The sequence below is a fragment of the Mixophyes fleayi genome, chromosome 3 (assembly GCF_038048845.1).
Source record: "Mixophyes fleayi isolate aMixFle1 chromosome 3, aMixFle1.hap1, whole genome shotgun sequence".
Lineage (NCBI taxonomy): Eukaryota > Metazoa > Chordata > Amphibia > Anura > Limnodynastidae > Mixophyes > Mixophyes fleayi.
The window spans coordinates 161536127-161561411 of NC_134404.1; the positions used below are offsets into that span (position 1 = coordinate 161536127).

At 40.8% G+C, this 25285-nt stretch overlaps 1 protein-coding gene across 4 annotated transcripts; it reads left to right on the forward strand.

Annotated features, from left to right (window-relative positions):
- Nucleotides 1-1006: 1006 nt before the first annotated feature.
- SH3BGRL2 (SH3 domain binding glutamate rich protein like 2) lies at nucleotides 1007-23177 on the forward strand. Of its 4 annotated transcripts, XM_075202685.1 has the most exons (5): nucleotides 1009-1384; nucleotides 1923-1973; nucleotides 10605-10790; nucleotides 20958-21032; nucleotides 22751-23177. In XM_075202685.1, exons 2-5 carry the CDS (start codon nucleotides 1947-1949, stop codon nucleotides 22763-22765), a joined length of 303 nt encoding a protein of 100 aa, XP_075058786.1. In that variant the 5' UTR covers nucleotides 1009-1384; nucleotides 1923-1946; the 3' UTR covers nucleotides 22766-23177. The 4 variants fall into 4 exon arrangements, with proteins under 4 accessions (XP_075058784.1, XP_075058786.1, XP_075058785.1 ...); XM_075202683.1 differs by lacking the exon at nucleotides 1923-1973 and having other exon boundaries at nucleotides 1007-1393; XM_075202684.1 differs by lacking the exon at nucleotides 1923-1973 and having other exon boundaries at nucleotides 1017-1384.
- Nucleotides 23178-25285: the final 2108 nt, after the last annotated feature.

A 25285-nucleotide genomic window follows, 5' to 3' on the forward strand; every position in this document is an offset into this window, starting at 1 on the left:
CTTTATGTGATGCAAGCACAGGGGGTGTGAAGGAAAAAAAAACAGAAAGTGGTAACACTGTCCTGAATTGCCTGCCTTGATTTAGAATGGACCCTTCTTTTGCCACTCTTGCAAGTATCCTGTCCTCAATGTTTGAGAGAGGTACACAGGAAGCTACTCTCCTCTTAACTATAATCCTGGTGATAGTTATTTTATTTTCCTTGACTGCAAACATGACAGTGGGTTCCATTTTTAACCACCCCTTTTTAAAACTCTTGTTCAGTTCATAGCAACGAAATCAGTAAACCATAAAAGGGAAGGAATTTGTAGTTTTTCAATTTTCTGTCCAATGCTATGAGAGGTGCTATTAAATCTTGGTACTTACTGCCATGTCTACACTCTCAGAATATATATGCAGAAATGTTATGGTTTGCATCTGACAGACTGTAGAGGAGTGTGTGGTTGTAATATGAATGGAAGAGTTGCCAGAATTGATGTTGACAGGGAGGCAGATGATACATTCTTTATAACTGAACTGGTCCATATTGAACCAGATCAGCTAGCGATTGTGACAATCATATTTTTGAGATGATCGCATGAAAACAATTCATTATTAGATACATAAATCAGGCCTCTCAAGCTTTATTAAAATTATTTATCAGGTTTATCTACTACCTTGACACGCTCACATTATTGGATAGATGCATACACTGTATAGTATTTACAACCTCTAGTGTATTTAGACATCTTAGTCTGTGTTTTCACCACATTAACTTACAATATAACAGATTGGGAAGGATTTATGCCAATTGTTCATCATTATACAATGATTACGCAAACATATTTGTAAATATATTGCTACAAGAGTAAACAGAAGCACTAAATAGTATGGTGTAATACCGTGTAAATACAGAAGGTGGAGGTAGTGCTGTACAACGTCTAACTTGTTAAAGCGTCATTGTCAAACGACATATGAACTGTACAGTACAGCCTTCTGTGGGTGATACACAGACACTTGTCAGAGTTGGGTGAAAAAAATAATATTGATTTTATGTTCCTAAGGTTTGCTTGAAGCTGTGAAATCCCAATCCCGGCGCCCATTGGCCGGAGCGCCTCCTTCCCAGTCTGGGCGGTGCAGAGGGAGGTAACTGATTACACTTAGATACTTAGGTTAGTGTTGAGTCTTCCCGTATTGGAGAGACGCGCACCCCTGCGCCCTGAGCCTGTTACTGTGTAATCTGGGTTATACAGAAGGAGAACGCAGACAGCATCCAGGATTCCTGGGACCTGCTATCTCACTTGCTGGAAGCATAAACTGAATCTCTCCTGAGCTCGTCTGATTGATAAAAAAAAAGTGAGAATGGTCACTAGGGTTTACACAGCATCTTCATCCTGCTCCACGACGGTAAGTGGGGTAGGTTTATATTACACCTTGCTGTGTTAATTCTCTTACGCAGCTTTGCGAGCGACTCTTTAATTAATGCATTGTGATTAGTGGTGACTTGGACAGTTGGAAGCAAATAGAAGCCTTTTATTTTATCTGCTATTATGGTGAAACATTGTCGGAATTTCTCAGAGCATTGGTAAATATTTGAACAGTGTGTGCGATGACCGTACTACTTTATTGAATAGCCAATGCAAGTGGAAAACGTAACCATTTATTGCATTGCATAGAAAGTGTCTGTATTTTTGAATTTCTCATCATTTTTCAGTACAAGGTCAGTGATAAATATGTAGATTTTATTTTTTGCCAACAGAATTTTAGCAGCTTTCTGACCCCCCCCCCCTCCAACAATATAATATAATAAGAACAATCATTGCATGTCTTTGCATATGGCCACTTGCAGTTTTTAATTTTTCACTTTATTTTTAAATGTATACTGACTAACTCCAAGTAATAACTTTCTAGCAACATGTATTACACATTCGATAACTTTTGTTAGGCACTGAACAGTAATGAATGCTAAATGTCAAAAGAGCAATGGTCAAACCTGGTAAGTAAGAGACCTGTGTATGTATATGAGGGACTGCTTACTTGTTTCTTGTTTATTGTAATTTTCAAAGTGAATTTCATATAAGGTTGACGATCTGCTTCTTATCCTTTAATTTATTTGTTTATAATCTTACTGTTCTAATATATCTTGGCTGAATTTTAGCTTTGTTGCCTACTTATACTGAAATCCTGCTAACTTATTTTTGTAATGTAATTTTGTTGACCAGATAATTTATAATGGTGCAAATAGTATATGTAGTACTGTATAGTTAATGCAGTGAAGCTCTATGGGAATGCTTTTTTACTTGGTATAATATGATGGAGGGAAACTTTAAACACACATTAATTTATAAACACATATCCAATGCTTTAACGTGAAGACAGAGTAGTAGGTTGATTTTGTCATTGCTTTAACTAGCATTGTTTTTCCAACAGCAGTGTGTACAAGCCTGTATAACACTACCTTCCTGTTGGTGGTTATAGACTGGTTCTGACCTCCCAACCTAGGATAGAAGATGTAGAGCAGTCAGACACCGACTAGCTGAGCTGTAAAATATACAGGGCCGGATTAAGGTAATGGAGGCCCCTGGGCTAAGGGGGCCTCCATTCCCCAATGAGACCCCCCCCCCCCCCGCACTTACCTCCTTCTCCGGCGCGATGTACGCTCTTTACTGAGGAGATCTCGTTAGAGTCACGAGATCTCGTCAGTAAGGAGACTACAGCGCGCCGGAGAAGGACCGCAGTGAAAGTGCTCAGCAGCACTGATCGCGCCGGGGGCGCCCCCGACCGATCAATACTGCTGCTGAGCACTTTCAAGGGCCCCCTGGATGCCATAGGCCCCTGGGCTGTAGCCCAGTTAGCCCTATGGTTAATCCGGCCCTGATAGTATATTCATAGTACTGAAAGAGGGCTGAAGGTGGATGATCTGACAGTCCAGCCTAAGGAATACAAAACTGTCCTAAACAGAATTCTTCCCTTGGACCCTCTCATGCCTTAAGAGACAATAATACAATGTCAAACTCCTGGCACTCTTTGAACTGCTATTTCTAAACCCAAGTCTCTATACTCTGATTGGAGAATAGTCCAAACAGTGTACTGAGGTATGGCACGACAAGTTGTCGCCAAAATAATTACAATAACAAATAGTCTTTCATAAACCGATACAGTCCCTTAAAACATTTTCCAGCATCATGACTTATAATTTCTTTCATTTGGGCACAGAAAAAATGCAACATCAGTGCAGATAGCAGTGTATGTGTATATATATATATATATATATATATATATATATATATATATATATATATATATATATATATATATATATATATATATATATATTTCTCTTTTATAAAACAATTTAGTAGAAGCAGAGCAGGATTATATTCTCTTAGATGAGATGTAACTGACAGAAGAAGATCATGGTGATTGGTAAGTAGGGCTGTTTTATGAGGAGCAAGATACAGCTGGGTACACACTACATAAAATTACTGCAGATGCGATTTCTGTAACGATTTTACCAAAGACTGAATGTCCAGATGAGCATGCAGATTTATGCAGTGCTCTCCCCAGCACCTATTTCCTGGGTGCTCCATCTGGCTGTTTTTACTTGCCATCCGCCTCTTGGAGCCCAACAGAGTCCTATTATAATAGAATAAACATTGTTTCTCCTTTTAGAACAGGCACTATGTGAGCACTACAGCCAGCAGTGTGTGTTGGACCACTGACCACCAGTCTGACCAGTCCTGGCTGGTGTGGGCAATAACCTTCAAAATGTTTCAATATTATTGTAAAATATTACAACTGCCCCCACCCGGTTGCTTCTTAATGCCACCCGGCTGGTAAAATTTACTGGGGAGGGTACTGTTTATATGTACACACTATACACGTTTTACCTTCAGATCTGTGCTCATCATCTCTCATAACCATCTGCTGAAAAGATTGTGACTCTGCACACTCTAGAAATCTGCATTCGCTGCTGGTTGTGTGTTTGTACACACTTCCACATTGCCCAACATCGTTGATCATGCTTTTTAGTCTTTATAAAATCAAACAATATGATGTGTTTTGATAAAACATGATCGTGGGATGCCCACACTAATGTAGTATCATGCCTTCTGTGCTGCCTGCCTCTGCTGCTAGCCTACCTATCCATGGGTGGTAATTGTGGTGCTCTTGAGTGCTCCGTGCATCGGATGCCATCTACCACAACCCCTGGCTTCAGGCCTATTCTCCGGGCGATCTTCTCACCTCTACTCCACGGTCTCTGCCTGCTGTCCGTTGCCCGATGACCTCCTGCAGCCCTTTGCTCTGCCGCCTCCCGCTCCAATACCGACGGTGCTGCCACTCCAGGACACGGTCTGGTCATCCCAACGACGCTGCCTCTCCTGGAAGCGTACTCGGCCTTCTTCCTCCTCAAGCCGTTCCTGCTGCCTCGTGCTCTGATGTCATGCTGCCTCTTGTCGACCTAGCTCCTGATGCTGCCTCCGGTTTCTGCACCTCCCCCGCCCATCCGGAATCGGCCACGACAGGACGCGGCTCGGGCCTGCTCTCCTCCTCTCCATCCACTCCCTGGCCCTGTGTCTCCCTCTGCTGCCGTGGCCTGTCCCCACGGATGCCCAGTGAACCCCCCCCTCTCTGTTTCTTCTCCTGCCGCATTCCTCTCTCTGGTCCTCATTGTTCTCCCTCCACCCCAGGACTCTCCCTTTTCCCCTGGACACTTTACTGGACTTACTCGCATTTGCCTTGGATCCACTGAATCCCTCCCCCCTGGACTTGCCAGCGCTCCTGCTCATCACCCTGAAGGCACCAGCTCCTGAGGACTACCCTGCTCTGGACTACCAGTGAACCCACGCCAGGATCCTACATCTAGTGTTCCCTGTCCTCCCTGCCTGGTTTTGTTCCCCCAGCTTTGCCTACTTGTTTTTGTTTCACCCACTGTCTTTGCCTGGTATTTGCCTAGTATTCTACTTTGTCTTTTTCTTACTGCTTCCTAATTGTTTTGCCTGGAAATTCTACTCACTTTATTTTTATTGCTTTTGTTCTTCTTATTACCAGTCTACTACTTTACTTTTATCACTCTTGCTCATTTTATTACCAGCTTACTGCACTATTGTTTTGCACCACTGTTTGCCTATTGTTGTCCACACCTCTGCCTCTTCTCTCGGATCCCTCCCCCTGCTTCTTCCACCTTGGTTCTCTTGCCCCTCCACCACCCCTCATCTCCTGTATATCACCATGCCTCCACGCTCCTGTTATATCCCCATCCTCTCCCCTCTCCCCCTCCCCGCCTCTACCTTAATGCTCCCCCTCGCTCCAACCCTGCCTCTCTCCTCCACATCACTCCCCTTCCCTCCCTCCCCTTCTCCTGTGCCCTCTGGAACTCCAGATCTATCCGCAACAAACTGCCGGCTATCCATGACCTCTTCATCTCCAACTCCTTTAACCTCCTTGCTATCACCGAAACCTGGCTCTCCTCTGCTGACACTGCTTCCACTGCCGCTCTCTCCCATGGTGGTCTCTCCTTCACCCACTCCACCAGACCGGACGACGGTCCAGGAGGGGGAGTGGGACTCCCCATTTCACTTCTCCCCTATGCCTCTAAACTTCTCGAGCGAATTGTCTGCAACCGCCTCACCTGTCACCTCTCGGACAATTCCCTCCTTGACCCCCTCCAATCTGGTTTCCGCCCCCTCCACTCCACCGAAACCGCACTCACCAACGTAACTAATGATCTCCTCTCTGCTAAATCCAGGGGTCAGTTCTCCCTCCTCATCCTCCTTGACCTATCTGCAGCCTTTGACACCGTTGACCACCCCCTCCTCTTGCAGACCCTTCACTCTCTCGGTCTCTCTGGCTCTGACCTCACTTGGTTCACATCTAACCTCGCCAAACGCTCCTTCTCTGTTTCCATCTCTGGATCTTGCTCCCCCCCCTCCGCCCTCCCTGTAGGAGTCCCTCAGGGCTCTGTTCTTGGCCCTCTACACTACCTCCCTCGGTGCTCTCATCACCTCATTCGGTCTTCAGTATCACCTATACGCCGATGATATTCAACTTTACATCTCCTCTCCCGATCTTTCCCCCGCCCTCCTCTCTCGTGTATCTGACTGCCTCTCTGCCATCTCCTCTTGGATGTCCTCACGCTTTCTCAAAATTAACAGGACTACTGTAACCTTCTCCTCACCGGCCTCCCCCGCTCTCGCCTCGCCCCCCTTCGTTCTATACTCAATGCGGCTGCGAGGCTTATCTTCCTTTCTCGCCGCTCCTCTTCTGCCTCCCCTCTCTGCCTTGCCCTACACTGGCTCCCCTTCCCTTACAGAATCCTTTTTAAACTTCTTACCCTCACATACAAGGCTCTCTCCCACTCCACTGCCCCTTACATCTCCAATCTCCTCTCCATCCACACTCCCGCCCGGCCCCTGCGTTCAGCCAATGACCGTCGCCTCTCCTCCACTCTGATCACCTCATCCCACTCCAGAATTCAAGACTTCTCCCGAGCTGCCCCCTGCACTGGAATGACCTCCTGCGGTCCATCCATTTGTCCCCTAACCTGTGCTCCTTCAAACGGGCTTTCAAAACTCATCTCTTCCGCATTGCCTACCAGCCTTCCACCTAACCCTCTCTCCATGCTCACTCTCCTCACTCCACTTCACTTCTCAGTAGAGGGGAGCGCTTGCTCCCCTCCTCCGACATCCTCTGTGCCTGTCGTCTGTCTACCCTCCCTATAGGATGTAAGCTCGTATGAGCAGGGACCTCCTCCCTCCTGTCTCGCGCCCTTCTCTTCTGCTCCAACCTCCATACACTTGCCTTGCCTGGAGCCTCTGAAGTCTTGGTACTACTCGTTTATTGTATTGTACTGTTATTCCCTGTACTGTCCATTGTTTGTATCGTGTACGGCGCTGCAGAAACCTTGTGGCGCCTTATAAATAAACGATAATAATAATATCAGATCTAACAATCATTTATTGTGTGATTTAACACAATATTTGGTTGAAAAACCTGTGGTGTGTGCCCAGTTTAAGCTATAGCAGGGAGAAGTGGTTAGAGTTGTTCTGACTTCCCAGTGTATACATGCCTTCTAAGCAACCCTGCTTTTCTATGTCTCAACTGCTGTGTCCTGGAAGCAAAAGCACTTTGTTTACAATAGAGAGCTTTTACTTTGTTACCTTCCGGCTGTGTAATGTTAATCGGGCTGTATTACATTTTGTACAGTTATGGATTTATTATATGGTGATCACTGCTATTAATGTGGATGTGGCATAGCCATGGTACAAATTTACAGATTTATAGCAGAGTAGTCTGTCTGAAGCTTTAATCAGTTAATCATACTGCTGAGGATTTGCAAAACAAAATTTAAACTGCCGTGATGTGAGTGCAACTATTGTTTCAGCATGAAAGTCAGCTATTAACAGTAGCGGATTAACACTTGTAACTAAGGGAGAGATTCAAATCGTCATGATGAGTATGCGCAGACTGTTTCGGAGACGTATCACCTTGATGCTCTGAATGAAATCTCCAATTGTCCCTCCCCCTCACGTCCCATCGAGATGTGCATAAAAATGAGCGGAGATTCCTTACCATAAATGGCGGAAATCTGTGCATCCGAACATGTGGCACACGCGCTGAATTGAATCTCCCCCTAAGTGTGCTATAATCTCATACAGGTCAAATACCTGAGAATATAGTTATCTGTATTACTGTAACCAGTGCCGCCATCAGGGGGGTACTGTTGTACCGAGCCCGGGCTCACCAGGGGGCCCGGTACAACAGTGCAGCACAGACTTACCTGGGGCCCCGGTGGTCTCCGCTACTGTCTGCAGCCTGGCTGTCACCATGACAGCCAGGCACCAGGATGCGATCGCAGGGGTGGAGGATTCATTCCCCCTGCGATCTGGCTGTCACAGGCAGATCACATGATCGCAGGGGGAATGATTCCTCCACCCCTGCGAGCGCATCCTGGTGCCTGGCTGCCACAGCCAGGCTGAAGACAGAGTAGCGGAGACCACCGGGGCCCCAGGTAAGTATGTGTTGCTGTTGCTTATGGGGGGGTGCGCTCATTGGGGGGGCCCGGGGGACCCGCCTGGGCCCCATGATTGCTGAAGGCGGCCCTGACTGTAACATCTCAGTACCTGCCCCTGATTATGAATATGACTCCACCAATCTACACAGTGCATTTGTGAATATCATCTCTGCCACTTAATCTCCAGTTTATGACCACCTGCTACAGATGAGTGAATGAACATGTTGGACATGTTTAGTTATATATAAAAAACACTCCAGTTATTTCAGAAATATTATTCCACTCAGTAATATACAGTTTTCCAGTTGTTTTGTTTGCATTCTGTAAATGACTTGTCAGGGTGAGGGGTAGAGCAGTGCTGGCTAACCTGTGACACTCCAGGTGTTGTGAAACTGCAAGTCCCAGCATGCTTTGCAAATATATAGCAGCTTATTGCTGGAAGGGTATGCTGGGACTTGTAGTTTCACAACACCTGGAGTGTCACAGGTTAGCCAACACTGGGGTAGAGCATTGGCGCTCCAATAAGGGGCTTCATTGTGCTCATTCTGGACTAGTTGTTTCCTCCTAAAGGGATTTTCCACTTTAAATATTTTTCATAATACCCTTTCTTACCAATATACCATCATTTGCTGTAGTAGCATCATCCCAGCACTTGCATACAGTCGGGACAAAAGTGCGATCACCTTCAGCACTGCTCAGTTCGCTAAATAGGAGGAGAGATCAGCCTGAAGACACCTTTCTGAATTCTCTCCAGAGATATAAGCAGCACCAAAGGTCATCAAAGGTCCCAGCTATGTGTCAGTGCCAGGATGATGCTACGTAAAGCAAATTGTGGTGGTCCATTGGAAGCAGGGCTGCCACCAGGAATTGCATGGCCCTGTACAAATGTAACACAGGGCCCCCCACTTCCTTCTCTCATCCTCATTTTTAACTTATTCTCTACCCAACATTTGCCCCCTGTTCTCTACAGTCACCCCCCCCCCCCATCTCCAGTTTCCCTGCAGTAGGTTACTTACCCCTCTGCTTTTTCTTGTCTCCTTTCAGCTCCCCTCCAATGACAGCGCTGCAACATTATTAATTACATGATGTTAGTGATGCTACAGGGAGCCTTTCTGCCTTGTTGCCTTGTAAATGGCGGCAGCTGTGAGACCCCGACATCCATAATTACATGTAAAGGTCTCTGACATCCCAGGAGCAGCTGCTGCCTAGAAATGGCGCCACTACCTGCCTTAATTCACTGTGATGGCCCCCTCCCCTAATAAATTTGTGTGAGACCAGGGGGTAAATGTATCAAGCTGAGAGTTTTCTGGCGGGTTTGAAAAGTGGAGATGTAGCCTATAGCAACCAATCAGATTCTAGCTGTTATTTTGTAAAATGTACTAAATTAATGATAATTAGAATTTGATTGGTTTTCCAAACTGCCTTAAAACTCTCAGCTTGATACGTTTACCCCCAGGGCTGGTGGAGCCCCACCCTGCTGTTGGGCCCCATACTGCTGTACTCCCTGTAACCCCCTGATGGAAGTATTGCTCTTTAAAAGGGACTGTGTTTAGTCAAATGCATATTGGTTAAAAAAATGAAACACCCTTGCACGTGTTTTCTCTCTTGCTCTACTTAAGTCTCTCTCTTTTTTTTTTTTTTTTTTTTTTTTTTTTTTTTTGAATAAGGTCAGCATTCTCCACGTACTTTGCTAAGTGTTTGGTCATGAATTAGTCTAAAGGATGTTTCTGTGGTGTTGGAAGGGAAAGGTATCAAAAAGGATTAAAACTTTTGGCTTAATATCTTTCAGCACTGTGGCACAGTGGTTAGCATTGCTGCCTTACAGCATCAACTCCGTCCAAGGTCGTATTCTTGTGGAGTTTGTCTATTTACCCCATGTTTGCGTTAATTACTTTTTTGGTGTTTGTTTCCTTCCACAGTACAAAAAACATATTGGTAGGTTAACTGGCTGATAACAGAAATAGAGCATTATGTGTATGTGTGGCAGAGGATTTTGACTATGAGCTCTGGTGGGGCAAGAACTGAAGGATTAAATATTCTCTGTACAGTGCTGTGTAATATGGTGGCGCTCAGGGGTCGAAGAGGAAATTTAGACGTGGAACTATGGAAAATGTAAGTGAACGGAATTTGATAGTTGTACAATGCAGAATGTAGGAGAACTGTCAGTATGGCATACGACTGTATGCCAACCCACTTCAACCACTGGTGGCACTATATAAATACATAATTATTAATAGTAATAAAAAGTGTTCAAGGAACAGTTTTTTTTGTTTTTTTTTTCTCAGCACCTGTTGAAGAAGGAAAGATGAAACGAAATAGCAAACGGATAAAAAGTAAAAGGGGGGGGAATCCCAATCCCCTTTTTCTGTTGTTCATTAAGTGGTGCTGATAGTCTCACGTGTTTGTTCTCATTATTAATAATAATAATGAATATTATTTATATAGCACCAACATATTCTTTAGTTGTTTGCTGTACTGTGCACTAAGATTCACATATTTGAGGTATTATATTGTATATTAAGATTATCTAGTCTAACAAAAAAACATAATTAAGATGAGTATAAGTGGGCTGGTGACATAATGACTAAACCATTGTTATATTTGCCCTCACAGATAAAAAAGCAGCAGCAGGAAGTAATGCAGTATCTGGAATCCCACAATATTGAATGTGACATAGTGGATATCACCATGTCAGAAGAACAGAGACAGTGGATGTACCAAAACATTCCCAAAGACAAATGGCCTGAACACGGCAATCCTCTACCTCCTCAAATATTTAATGATACTACATACTGTGGGGTGAGAGTTTCTGTATTATCTAATGCAATGTGAAAATAAGTAGTAAGGCCATGCAATAATTATAATATTATGAAACTTATATTACTGACAGCTGAATACATTTTATAGGATACAATGTAATATTTAGTGTCCATAAAATAACTAATGATAATTAGTGTTAATTGGAAATATAGAAAATTTGCCAACATATTCAGAAAAGCCACTTGTAACGTTAAGTGTGTTCATTTTGGAAGGCAAATAATAAGTGTAGCCCTATGGATTCTATCTCTTGGGACCAGCCATAGAACGTTTCTGCACTTGTGTGGTCAAGTAATGTTGGCATGCCAATATGGGGTAAATGCAGGGCCGGTGCTAGGGTCCACGGCGCCCTAGGCATTTTTAAAAAAGCGGCGCCCCCCCCCCCGCAAAAATCGCCTCCCTTCTCTCCTTACCTTGTCTCACCAACGCCGCCTCTCTGCTCCGTCTCCTCCCCTCCACTCACTGACACTAGTAAGTGGAGGGGTGGAGACGGAGCAGAGAGGCGGCGGTGGTGGCAAAATAGCCTCTTCTTCCCCCCCCCCCCCCCCTCCCCGTGCATCTGAATGCTGTGCGGCGGCCGTGACAGGTATGGTCAGCGGTCGCCGCACAGTTTTAAAGTCTTTTAGTATTCTGTGGCGCCCTCCAGAGCCCGGCGCCCTAGGCAAGTGCCTAACCTTGCCTAATGGGAGCGCCGGGCCTGGGTAAATGCAAATAAAATATACTGGATTTTGATAAAGCTGCTAAAATTGACAGCGTTGGGTAATATGTGGGTCACAAATGGCCCTGGGTAGATGCTTTCATCTATTGTCCCTTAACCTAAAATTACTTTTAGGTCAACTGTCTTTGGTCTGTAAAAGGATTTTCTTAGTGATTCCACATTTAACAAAAGGGAAACTGTTATAACTGAAGCAGTGTTTGTGGCCCCTTTTTTCAGGGGAATGGTCATCATAGCTTGGCAAATTCAGCTGTGGCAGTATGAGTTTGATAAGTATAAATGACATTACTAATATAGTAATGGAGGTTCTCACCAGATCTCTATAGCCTATTCAGTGCTAGTTCTAGATCAACCTTTGCTATAGACTGTGCTGCAGTTGTATTTCTCACATCAACTCATTAAGAGAGACCTGTGGCATTTGTTTTCTGGGGCGTATGGTCAAAGCACAAGGCAGATATTACTACTGGTGATTTCTTGTATCAGGAAGTGTCAAGAAAGGCAGCTGTAGATTATGAAAACGTTTAATAATGGATTATGGCACCAAAGTGATCATTTGCAGAGAATTTATTTAAATACCATAGCAAATATATGGCATCAGTTAACATAATGTATGTTTATCTTCACCGAGAAGCTAAAAATGTAAACATTGGATACTTTTCTGTGCAATGTGTACACCACAGATAAGAGACCATGAGGTCCAGAAACGTGTTACTATTCCCAGTTGCTGTCATCTCTCGCGTGTTAGATTGACTTTACATTTCTTTCAAAAAAGATGACGGTATATTTTGTGCTAGCAGGATACAGTATTAAGCCACACTATCATACTTTTGTAATATAGGACATGTCAAAATCCTGTACTTACACTGGACTAATCTATTCTCCTGTGGCATTTATTAATGTGTAATAATGAAATATTTAAAGACTTACTTTTTTTTGTTTTACTTACCATTTTGTGTTTAATATAAATATTAAAATGTATTATACTATTCATGTTGCAGGATTTTTCCTAGTTTCCATAATGTTGGTAGTAAATCTGCTTACATACAGATCCATTGTTTTGTCTGTGTTCCATAATCACTTTATCACCCCTCCCCCAAAACTTAAATTAAATAAACACCATGGGGTAAATGTATGATACGTTTTACCCCCATATTCTCTAAAATATACCATCAGTTCCATTAAGCACCACTATCTTAAGGTCAATTCACCTCTAATTCCTGCTATTATTATTTATTATTACTTTTATTATTATTATTATTATTATTATTATTATTTATTCCAGCATTTCTATTTACTTTTGGCCTCCCACTCACACATGCTCTAGCACCATTTTAAGTTGCCAATCACAAACTGCAATCTCTTGATGCATGCAATCAATTATTTAAACACAAGTGGCATCTTTATTGAGACAAACGCATATTGTTTCATGTTTTGAAAGACCCCACTGCCCAAGTGTTAGACTTGAAGATTTGTGCAGGTAATTATAAAAAAGTGCATACTTAAAGGATCTTTATCTCGATGAAAATAAATAAATATGGGATAAAATACCATAGTGTAAATTATGTGGCTAATAAAATCAAAAGAGAACTCTTATCGGCAATATAAGCAGCAACCAAGGAGTTCTTTGGTTTTGGAAATCTTTAGGGAAGAATTTACGCTAGAAATATTGCCGGTGATTCTGTACCAGTTAGCTGCAGTGCATTCGTGTTAGAGATCTCTTGGGACTGTAGGTGAACTTTTATAACCAATTATCTCCTTTGGGGACAGCTACACTTTTTTTTTTTGGACTCTGTGATAGGTGGGAAAGTGTGTAGTACTGTTGCCTGTCCCTTAACAGCATGATTTGTTATATAACTTAAGTTGCCGTTGTGCAGTTACATGCTATACAAATAAAAAATTGCACTTATTTAATAAGGAATTGGCAACGTAAAATGTTAATATTTAAAGGTGTACCGCTAGAATTTGCACCTGTCACCTTCTGTACTGCCTGTCAGTGCTCGGTAAGCAGTTGGTTTATTTGTGCACAAAAACCATCTGAGTTTTAATGACCTTCGACAGAACTCCCCTATCCGCATCCCCATGACACAGGAGTTATCCAGTCAATGCACCTAGATTCTTACTAAGCATTAGCAGGCCGGGAGGATGGGGATTAGCTCAGTACATTGTTTATATTCAGAATAACGTGCCACATATTAAGGGGGGGAAAAAACACTTTTGATGGTGAAACCTTTTAACACATACATATGTATTACTTGCACAGGATATCATACTCTGAAATTACTATATTTTTAAACATGATATTAATGCTATATTTAAGAAAATAGAATGGAGGAGCTTTCTCCGTTTTTACACAAGTTGTTTTATATAATATGTTCACTTGCTTTAGTATTCATTAGTAGAAAATATTAGTTGTCTTTATGTCTTTAGGAAGCAACCTAAAATGTGAGACACTGAACATGCACTTTGAATAAATACTTTGTCTGGGACAGACAGAACTATGTAAGGCATGCTAACCAGACTTGGCCAGTCTAATGGAACAATGTAATGCTTTTATTTAAAGTTTTTAAATTGCTTAACAATTGTTCTAATTACACACAGTGAGCAAAACCCATAATTTTGAGGAAGATATTGTCACAGTAAGTGTCACTGTTGGTGTGTGCAAGACAGGCGGAACTAGCGAGCTGCAGGCCCCGGTGCAGGGAGGCTGGGACCGGGCCCCCCTGACCCTCTGCATCTGCCATGCAGTATGCCCCTTTATCTCCATGGGCCCTGGTGCACGGCACCTGCTGCACCTACAGTAGTTCCTCCACTTGTGCAAGATGGGCAGGAGTGTGTTAAGTTTTGTTTGGCGCTTGCCCAATTATCTGTCTTTTCATTTACATGTTCAGCAGAGTCGAAAATGTGGAAACCTTATTCATGCTCACCATTCTCTACTTACATCTAACTTCCCCACTACAGCTACACAAGCACACACTATGGTCAGTTTAGCCTAGAGCCCCTTACCTGTTTGTTTTTGGGTACAGGAGGGGAGCAAACTCCACAATGATGAGTACCCTGGGTCAGAATTAGATTACAGGCAAACCATACATTTAATCGAAGAGACACCTATCTGTAATGACATCCGGCATTTTAAACAAGTGTAACAAGCTATAACGAACAAGCCTGACAATAAAACAGGAAGGGGCTGGGGGTCGCAGGTGAAGTCTCTATGACTGCATGTGGCGCATCACTGCCTTAGATGCTTCGCTCTCTGCAGTGGTGTCCCACTCTCCAGCTGGCTGTGACATCCACTGCATTCACTGTCCCCTTTCACCAGCACCTTCCCCAGGGCTTGCTTACTGTAGCCTACAGGTGAATTATTGTGACAATATTATAACGTCAACTTAATGCGTTTGTAATCTTTCCAAATAAGTCCATTATTAGCAAGAGTATTCTGTTTCATGAAGCAGGTTGCATTGTAATAGCACAGTGTTAGATCCATATATTCTCAAATATAATCTTCCTGTCATTATTATAAGGTAATTTTGACACATAGGTGTAGCATTAAAGAGGGATCCATCACCTACCATTCCTTCGCCTGCCATCCATCTTCGCCCAGCTGATCCTACTGTCTCACCACCCCTCCCTCTACAATGTAAGCTCACGGGCAGGCTTCACTCTACCTATTGTCCCATGCCTGTCTGCTGTCTGACTCCCTTGTACGTCCGGTCATGTCTGTTGCTGCATTCTGTGTGAGTCCCCATAGCATTACTCACACTCATCTGTGCTACTTATGTGTATTACCTCATCTATTTGTTACCTGCTTCTGTATCTGGTGCTATGAAATCTGTGGCACCTTATAAATAAATAATTATAATAATCAGGGGCCTGATTCATTAAGGATCTTAACATAAGAAACTTCTTATTTCAGTCTCCTGGACAAAACCATGTTACAATGCAAGGGGTGCAAATTAGTATTCTGTTTTGCACATAAGTTAAATACTGACTGTTTTTTCATGTAGCACACAAATACTTAATAGCTTATTTGTACACTGAAATTTAAAGTTGATATTTGTGTGCTACATGGAAAAAAAAGTCAGTATTTAACTTATGTGCAAAACAGAATACTAATTTGCACCCCTTGCATTGTAACATGGTTTTGTCCAGGAGACTGAAATAAGAAGTTTCTTATGTTAAGATCCTTAATGAATTAGGCCCCAGAAGTTTATCTTGCGCTGGGCTTAAACATGCCATGGGAGCTAGTTTTGTGAATACATTTGTGACAAAATTTAGAGTGTTTTAGAAATGTTCGACTTCTTTTATAAATCTTTGAGGCTGAGTCTCCCAAAAAAGAAAAGGACCCTTGTAAAATTGTTCAACTGTATTTATGTAATGTTAAAGTATTTGGACAGTCTGCAAGTGGAAAATCTTTCCTACTTTTACAGCATAGGTGTGAAGTGAAACTTGTTATGTCTAATGTTCTATTTTAAATTGTAAAAGGATAACTTAAGCGGAGTATACATTGATGCAATTATCATGCAGATCACGTGATAAACTACCGTTTGGTCAGATATTTCAAGAGTTTCTACATTCCCTGGATCATGTTTTATCATGCCAAAGCACATCACATCTGTTGATTTGGTTTTCTAAACTTCCTAACTATCACGATCAACGATGGTGCGATGTCTGGAAAGTGTGGAAGTGTATACACTGATAACCAGCAGTGTAGGCAGATATCTGTAGTGTGCAGAGTCACAATCTCTTCAGCAGATGGTTATGACAGATGAAGAGCACAGATCTGATGATAAATCGTGTAGGTGTGTACACATGGATCTGCATCCTCATCGGGACTTTCAGTTGGTAAAATCGTTACAGAAATCGCATCTGAAGTAAAATGCAATGGTGTGTACCCAGCTTCAGAGGGACACCTTTTTTGTTAGTGCACTTACATTTGTCTTGTTTATAGAAGTGTTTCTCGGCCTGTACAGGTTTACATTTGATAGCTTGTTTCTACATTCAATATGACTGCAGCTTCTGTACATGAAATGATTTAAGAACAGTTTGTTCTTGGCAAACATTGTGCAGTATGAGTTGGGCAGATCCACCTTTTACAACAATAAGGTGTGGTTTTTATTGTGGCTTCTCTGAGTATTTTTCTTAATTACGAGCTTTATGATTGTTGGCGGATACCAGCCCTGCAACTCTGAGGTGTAGAATGTCCTTGCATGTGGTTACACTAGAAGCTGTAGTAATCCCAAAATGCTAGTATTGAGCAGGACTGCATATTGCAGTTTTCCTGTGTTACACTTGCCTCTTCTGCACTACAATGTCCTCTGTATTATACAATCAGATGTTGGCAACATTTGGTCCACTTGGGGTTAACACTCACTTATCACGTTACACCCCTGATCAGTAGGAGAATCATTTGCATGAGGTGAATATTCATTTTGCATGGCATAAACACACAGCTCTGCTTCTGCATGTGAAGGAGGCCGGTATCATAATATTGTGGAAGTAAACAGGGCTAGCACTTGGCAAATTCACATTTGTGTAAATAATTACAGACCAAAAAACACAAACGTTCTCCCTGCTTCCCTTACTTGCCCTCTCCATCCGTGCTTTGTATAGCTTGTATGGACAGCCTCAGATGTACAATATGTGGGCATTAGAACAGTTACTTGTTTTTTTTAAAATAAAGAACTGCTGTCGGGTCCACTGTAATAGCAATGTTGCTTATTGCAGGGAATCTGCTATGAGTACTGCTCCTCTGCATTATTTTTTAAAGATTTCATATATAAACTAGAGGACCTCAAAATATTATATTTGATTTTATAAAACTGTTTTATGTTGCTGGATGCACTTTATAAAAGATTATCAGCCCGTTTCTGAATGTTCGGTAATAGTACTTGGATATGCCCACTACAAGCAATATAGATTGGTGGTAGTTGTTATCGCGAATAGGATATTCCAACAACACTTAGAGCGGCAGTGTAATGCCGATTCGTATAATCCCGGCAAGCAAGAAATAGAGACTTAATGAAAAAGTGACAGACAACGTTTCCGGCAATCTTGCTATAAATGCTGACAGAGCGACAGTAAAAGGACCGGTTTTCCTAAGTGTTGTTGAAATGATCCTAATCAGTATTTCGTACTTCGTCCATATAGATGCACCACAGACCGATTGCTGACTCATCCATTCTCATCAACCTGAAAATTAGACAAATTGTGTTTTTTCCTTATTTTACTTCTGCCAATACAGTCTGCCTTTCTGATTTCAGAGCTGCATGTACCCATTAGCTTGTGACAGGATGTAGCTTCCTCCAGACCTGAAATATTTATGGATTTTCTTTCACTTATGCTGGATAAAGTGAAAGTGAGCCTGTACAGCTTCTGTAAAATGAGAGAATTCATTCTGAATTTTCACCATTTTCTTATTGCTAGGCCCAGGTTTATGGGAAGAACATTTAGTCCCAGACCTCAGGCTACAAAAGTTCAACGGCAGCACACTGCTCACATTGCACATAATTAAGTGCGTTTTCTATTTTGCTTGAGTTAATTTACTTGCATGTATTCTATTTACATGAGGTAATGTTTGGATTGGTACAATGGAAGAGTAAGACAGTATAAAAGAATAAGCAGGCACAAAAAGTGGCCCAGGTCAGCACAATGTAAATCCAGACCTGGCTGTTGTCTCTCCCAGCTAAGTGCAGTTTTACAAATCGTACTTCTGCAAGTAGCAGCAAACTCCACCTGAGCAGCATGGGTGTTTGCCCTAAACCTAGTAGTGAATACTCTTAATAAAAGTTGCCCACTCGCATTAAAGTGCCCCTACACACTGCAAATCAAGCAGAGTTTACACCTAACTGACCACAAAACGCAGCTTATACAGCCCAAAAAAGTCAATTGGGGCAGGTGTTGTATGCGGTATATACATCTGTATATGTGCTCATAATCTGGCATTTATGGTGCCCCGTTGGGACCATTCAGACATGGCCACAGGAGGTCTAGTGAGTGGCTCTTTAATCTTTTAGGTGACAATGCACAGGCCTAACAGCAAGATCACTGTCCAATTTGTTCATACACCTTGGTAGCCAAAATGAATGGGATCCAGCCAGTTGGCATTCAGACAGAGGGCCGGATAATTTCTGGCATAACTGGGTTATGTTGGCAACTCTTTTGAGGGGGAAATGTTTGTTTCTCATCAATACTGATGTAGATGAGTGATTCTAGGCCTGGGGCATATCTTCTGGGTCGGTGTCTAAGTTTTTCCATTACCTTAAGTCTGCGTTTAGCATAGTGAACTGCAGCTTATGTGCTCTGTTCATGACTCTGATTTGCTGTGCTGCCTACAAAAAATGCCCTCAATACACCATGGATTTTGCAATGTCGGAATATACAAAAAGTGCAGTGGAGGCTAACACGTATAAAAATATAATTTCATGTTTTGTGGGTTTCCTGGCTGTGTTCACCTATCTGCTTTCAAGAATGGTTCACATTTGGGATCCTATTCATGAAAATCAAGGTTTGCCAAAGTAAAGCACTATGGACCCAAGTCATTAAGGAAAGTAAGGCAAAAAAAGGACTAACTGTTCTCTGGGACAAACCATGTTACAATGCAAGGGGTACAAATTAGTTTATTTTGCTCATAAGTTAAATTCTGGCTGTATTTTCATGTAGCACACGAATACTTGATAGCTTTATTTTCACACTGAAGTTTGAAGTTGACCTAGGAAATGCCCTACCCCAACTATAAATCTGCCCCCTCCCCCCCACAGATGCAAAGTTACTTCTTTTTTATGCTTTGCTCTCCTTAATGACTCGGGCTTATGATTTTTTTTTTTACTCTTTTTATATTGTAGAAATTACCCCAGTTTCTATAAGGGCTTAACTATATATTACTACAAAAAAAAAGAAATCTGGCCACAGTGAATGGATACCACACCATTCCTCTGCAAGAAATTCTGTCAGTTAATTATCAATAAAAATATTATCTTGGGCACTAGAAATGGGCAAGTTGATGTGGCCAACTCTGACAAATTCTAGAGATTTCCATAGGTGTCTTAGTTTCCATATGCGGTACCAATTTTTCAACAATTTGGCTAACAATTTTTATGCTCACTGGAGAATTGGGCCAGTCGCAATGCGTGAACATAAAGGATCCAAACAACAAGCATCAAAAATTGTAACTATATAGCTTTCTAAATTTGAGCTTGCAGCCTCTGACACTCATTCTCCTTGGATTGCAGTAGAGGAAAATGTTTGTGACTTAATAGGTTTAGTCCAGTGGTCAGCTGAGTATAGAGAGGAAAAGTACTTTACACCCCCAGATATCTGAGTTACTCAGAGGGAGAGCAGAGAGGCTATGGAGTACAAGCCACACTTACCATACTTGGTGGAATATAGATGTGTCTTCTAGTTCCAGGGAAAGAAGGGGCCCAGGAGTATAGTTGTTGACTTGCCTTCCGACAAAAATTGCTGGTCTAGTTTAGAGTCTGTAATTTTTTTCTTATCTAGGGGTAAATGTATCAAGCTGAGAGTTTTCCGGCGGGTTTGAAAAACCAATCATATTCTAGCTATCATTTATTTAGTGCATTCTACAAAATGACAGCTAGAATCTGATTGGTTGCTATAGGCAACATCTCCACTTTCCAAACCCGCTGGAAAACTCTCAGCTTGATACATTTACCCCCTAGTCTTTTTTTTAAATATCACAGTAGCAAAGCTTGGTTATGAGGCTTCTTTTTAATCCAGTCCTCTATTGCATGTAACATATATATATATATATATATATATATATTTTTTGCATCTTCTCTCTGTCAGTACTAACAGCTTCCTCAATGGTAACCAGTTGTGTGCACAGTTCTAGTGTCCTTTGCAGGTCAAACCTTTACAGTAAACCATACATACAGTGTTATGTAAAATGTTTTAAAAACAGTGAATATAGAATAAAATAGTCTTATTATATTGACTCTACATTAATATAGGAGAATAACTATGCAGTACATTTTTGACTGAGTTAACTGTAATTTACTTGCATAGCCATTTATTTGGCCAAATTGTAGGTTCATAGAAATAATAGAGCAGGAAAATGGGAGCTTGTACACAGGGCAGCATAAAACTGTTTGTGTGCCATATACATCTGTACAATTAAGACCATTTAAGTTTACAGTGACTTTAAAGTAGAACTACCGTGCATGATATTGATTATACAGTTTGTTTTTGGGGCCATACGCTTACAGACAAATTGCCCAATATTGGCAATGGTATTGCAGCCATGTGTGGTTTTAGAAGCAATGATCTTTCTTTTACTTAATGGCCTTAGTCATGCCAGAAGTGAACATGCCAGTCTGCCTAATGGGTTGGACAGCTGAATCATGTCAAATTGACATGACCTTCCATAATTTATTACTTAAATGGTTTGTATTTGCTAATTTGTACATATGGTTTTTCAACAGGATTTTAATGATTTTTTTGAAGCCAAGGAAAGTAATTCAGTGTATTCGTTCCTACGGATAAAACAAAAGCCAAAGGTATTGTTTTGTACTACTTCAGCATTTTATTTTTTTTTTATTTTCAAAAGTACAGCAGGTTAAACAAATTTAGCACAGCACCGTACAGTAGGGAAAACAGGATAGAAATACATCTACAGGCCTATAGTTGCTACTAAAACATCCTTGCCAATTTCCCTAGATTTCATACATCTCAAAGCATCAATTTCACACCACCTACATTTTTTTTCTAATCTTTGCTTCAGATCCACAAAATTAACACAATTAAATAATCCTAATAAATACATTTATTAGTTTGAATATATTTAAGATTGTAATATGATGTTCACAAAGTCATTCAGTCACTAAGGTTTTGTAGCAGCCTGAGGTAAAGGGATCCAGGCAGTCAGTAAGCAATTATGCCTGATATCCTTTGAGTATAATTCATTTATGAAATACTTTATTTCAATACATTTTACTTTAACATGTAAACAATTAATATAAATCAGTAATTAACGTTCCAACCACAGTACAAACAATTTCCACTTTGAGGATTTAGCAGCTCTTTTTCCCCAGTATTCCACAACCTGGTGTGGAGGAATCTAAATGAGATGAATGGGGGAAAAAAAAAGGGAAAGGGCGCTCATAGTGTTAGTATGTTGTGAAATAGACTTATTCAAATGAAAACCAACGTACAATTCTGTTTTACTGTTTAAGGTTGTAGAACAGGCCCCAGCAAAAGAGAGAGGTGGGGATCATTATCTTGAATTAAGCATAAATCCTTTTGGTTTTTTGAATTAACTTCTGTCCCTGGTGGGACTTAACAACAAGGGTTTTGTTTTTTTTAAACAGTATTTTTTTTATTTGCTGTACGAAAATATTTGTTTTGTGTTAACTACTCTGTATGACCTGTCATTCTTGATCAAATATGTAGCTTCAGTAGCTAGTTTTCATTACTAAACAGTCCAATATGTGATTTTATAATCCTGACTCTTTTTTAATGGAGCCATGAAATGTTATTAAATTCATTAAGGTTGACATCAGTCCAAAAGGCTCCTCATCCATATTTTACTATGTAGTAATTTTTCCATATACACTGTATTGGACGGTAACTGTGCAGGATGTTTAACACACAGCAGGTCTCAACTAATGTCATTGTTCACCATGCTTAGTGGCTCTAGATCGCATATGACATTCACATATGGGGCAGGTCTGTTTCTGTTAAGTGTTTTAGAGAATATATAAACAGTAAGTGGTGAGGGTGGCCATATCTCTGAGGAAGTATGAGGAATGAAACGCGTGGGGGGTCTACCCTCATGGCGTATGATTGGCATTTATATACTAGGACATGGAGAGCTTTGGGTCCTTGCTTCACTATCAGCCCCAGTCCGGACAAGGGAGACTATGGCAGCTCAGTGTCAGAGTAAGTAAAGTTTTAAAGTCTCTTAATACTCAATCAGAAGATGTTGACATCTGGTTGTGATTTTTCCACACTGAAACGGGAGACAGGTTTCCAAGAAGTCTTCTACAATAAGCTTATTTCAAATATTTCTAATTGTGCACTGTTTTTCACTTGAAGAAGTCTGGTGTTTCACAACATACTACACTATGAGCGCACTTCGTTTTATTCATTCTACTTGTCTACGTGAGTGCTTCAAGATCACTTTTTCCTCTGTTTTAATATTTACAGTAAACTGTGTATTTTAATTTGGACCTGTTTTTATATTTGGTGCTAGCGATTGTTTGTTTTTCTTCCACAGGGTGAAGAATTCTAGAAGTATTTGTGTTCCATAGATAGCAGGCACACAACTACTGTTCAGCCCAACATCATGTCACGCACTGTGTGATTTGGATCCAACCATCATAATTCTACATGTCACCGCAGTAGTGCATTACTAATGTATGCATTTGTATATTATATGATTTGGTGTGGAACATGTCTGCAGGGAACAGATCACGTCTTATCCCAGCTTGTCTTCTTTCTGTAATGTTGGCAAAGTCTATCACAATTCCACGTACTGCCAACCTGTGATGACTCTTTGCCTAAAGGATTTTCTACTGAACTTAATTCTAGATTAGGGTATCCTAGCACATGATGTGTATGTGACATGAATTGGCCATACTGCAACTATGTATAACAAGGTAACTGTGGATGCTAATAAAACCATCTAGCAATGTGAAAAATTACCTTTCTTTTGATCATTTTTAGATTATGGAATGTTTTAGAAATTTAACTTCAATATGGGTTTTTAGCTATGTTGGCACAAAATATATATATATATTTTTTTTAATAAATGTTGGTTTGTAAAACGGACCACATGGAGCACTTAATTGTAATGGGAAATTTGTGTATTTACTAACAAAGTGCATATGTGGTAACCCATGGTAACATCTCAGCAATTCATTCTTCTGAATCTAGTGTACAGTGATGAGTGTTTGCAAACGTCTTATTGGTCGTTATGACTCAACACATTTGCATGTTAGAAGATAATCCCTACAGTTTCTTCTCATAAATTTATCCTAGTGAAACTACTTCATGTTTATGTGACTCATCACTGCAGCTCAACCTCAATCGCAGTCCCTGTGAAATATTTGTCTGAAGATTGCACTGTGAAAAAAGGAACCGTTGACCAAATTAATTTGGAGCAAGTTAATTTTCCAAAAGTAGATTTTATAAATATTAGCAACTCCTAATTGCTAGATTAGTTAGAATAAAGAGAAAAAAATAAAACTTATATAGGTTGAAGTGGCGATATGGAAATTTAGAAGTAGCGTATGAAAAATGTAATGGGAATGCAAGTGAATGGAATTTAATAGTTTTCCAATGAAGGCAGTAGAAGTGGGGTAGTATGACATACAACCGTATACACCCCCACTTCGACAATTGTGTTTGTGTATATAATATATAGTTTTACCACCCTATTAAGTGAATATTTTTTAGTTGTATTGAATAACAATCTGCATTATCTTGCTCTGGATGAGAAACTACAAATGCCATATGACTGTAAATTATTTTTCAAATAAACAATTTCTTTTATTCAGCAAAGGAACATTGTATTCCCATATTTTATACTGGAAATTGACGAGCTTGTGAAATGTAACCAAATGTTGTGTTTATATCCCAGGTTGTAATTTAGAAATGTAGGCAAAAGGGATGACCACATGGTAATTGTTGACCCGAGTTTCATTAAAATGTTTTGTCATGTAGCTATAGCATTAATTCTAGGAGGGCAAAGTTTAATCTGCTCAAAAAAAATTATAGAAGCTTGTACACTGGGAAAGTACAGTCTTAAATAAAAGCACAGAAACCAACTGGAGAATATAAATATATATTTTCAATGCTGATAAAAGTTCATGCCATACAGAAACAACATTATCTTAACCAATTTGGTCAAATATTTATTTATTATTGGATAATTGATTTTTATTTAGCTTTTAAATACTTTTACTATTAAATAAAATCAAGTCAAAATGGGGAGACGAGATAAGACTGAAAATTAATTATGGAAATACAAGGAATGTTGTAAAATTAATGTAAAAAGGAAATTGATTTAGCAAACACTGAAGCTGAAAAAACAGGTTTCTAGAGATAGTGGGCCTGATTCATACAGGAAAGTAAAGCAAAAAAGAATTTAAGTGTTTAAAGCTGGGTTAGGTGTATGGGTTCTATCCATAAGGCATATATTTTGGAATATACACTTATTCTCCTACATGTGTTCAATTAAATTTATATAGCATAAATGACTGTTTTACATTCCTACAATATATTTATTATTAATCTCACCAGAGATGCCCCCGGCCCGATCAATGCTGCTGAGCCTGTTACTGTAGTCTTTCCTCGGTGCTCAGTAGTCTCCTTACTGAGGAGATCTCGTGAGTTTCACTCTCACAAGATCTCAGTAAGGAGCTTACAGCGCGCCGCAGAAGGACTACAGTGACAGGCTCAGCAGCATTGATCGGGCCGGGGGCATCTCTAGTGAGATTAATAATAGTAAGCGTGGGGGGCGGCGGGCGGATCATGTACCTTGTCACCTGGAAAACCTGCACTGTTAGGGGTCCCTGAGGACTTGGTTTGGGGAAACACTGATTTAGACAAAATGGCAAACCTGGGCATAAAATATAACTAGCAATAACTTAATGAAAATAAAAGTAGTTATCAGCACTGAGCCCGTGTTAATAACTGTAGAACTGTAAAGCAATGAAAATGATGCAAACATATTACCAAATGCACTAGTGAGATCGCATCTTGAATATGGGATATAGCTTTGGGTAAGTCACTGTAAGCGTATAGGACA

Bases quoted from the DNA above. Each gene is read 5' to 3' on its own strand.
- SH3BGRL2 (XM_075202683.1), top strand. From the start codon at position 1,340: ATGGTCACTAGGGTTTACACAGCATCTTCATCCTGCTCCACGACGGTA. The intron at 1,394-10,604 runs GTAGGTTTATAT...TTGCCCTCACAG, and splicing joins GCTCCACGACGGTAAGTGGG to ATAAAAAAGCAGCAGCAGGA. The intron at 10,791-20,957 runs GTGAGAGTTTCT...GTTTTTCAACAG, and splicing joins ATGATACTACATACTGTGGG to GATTTTAATGATTTTTTTGA.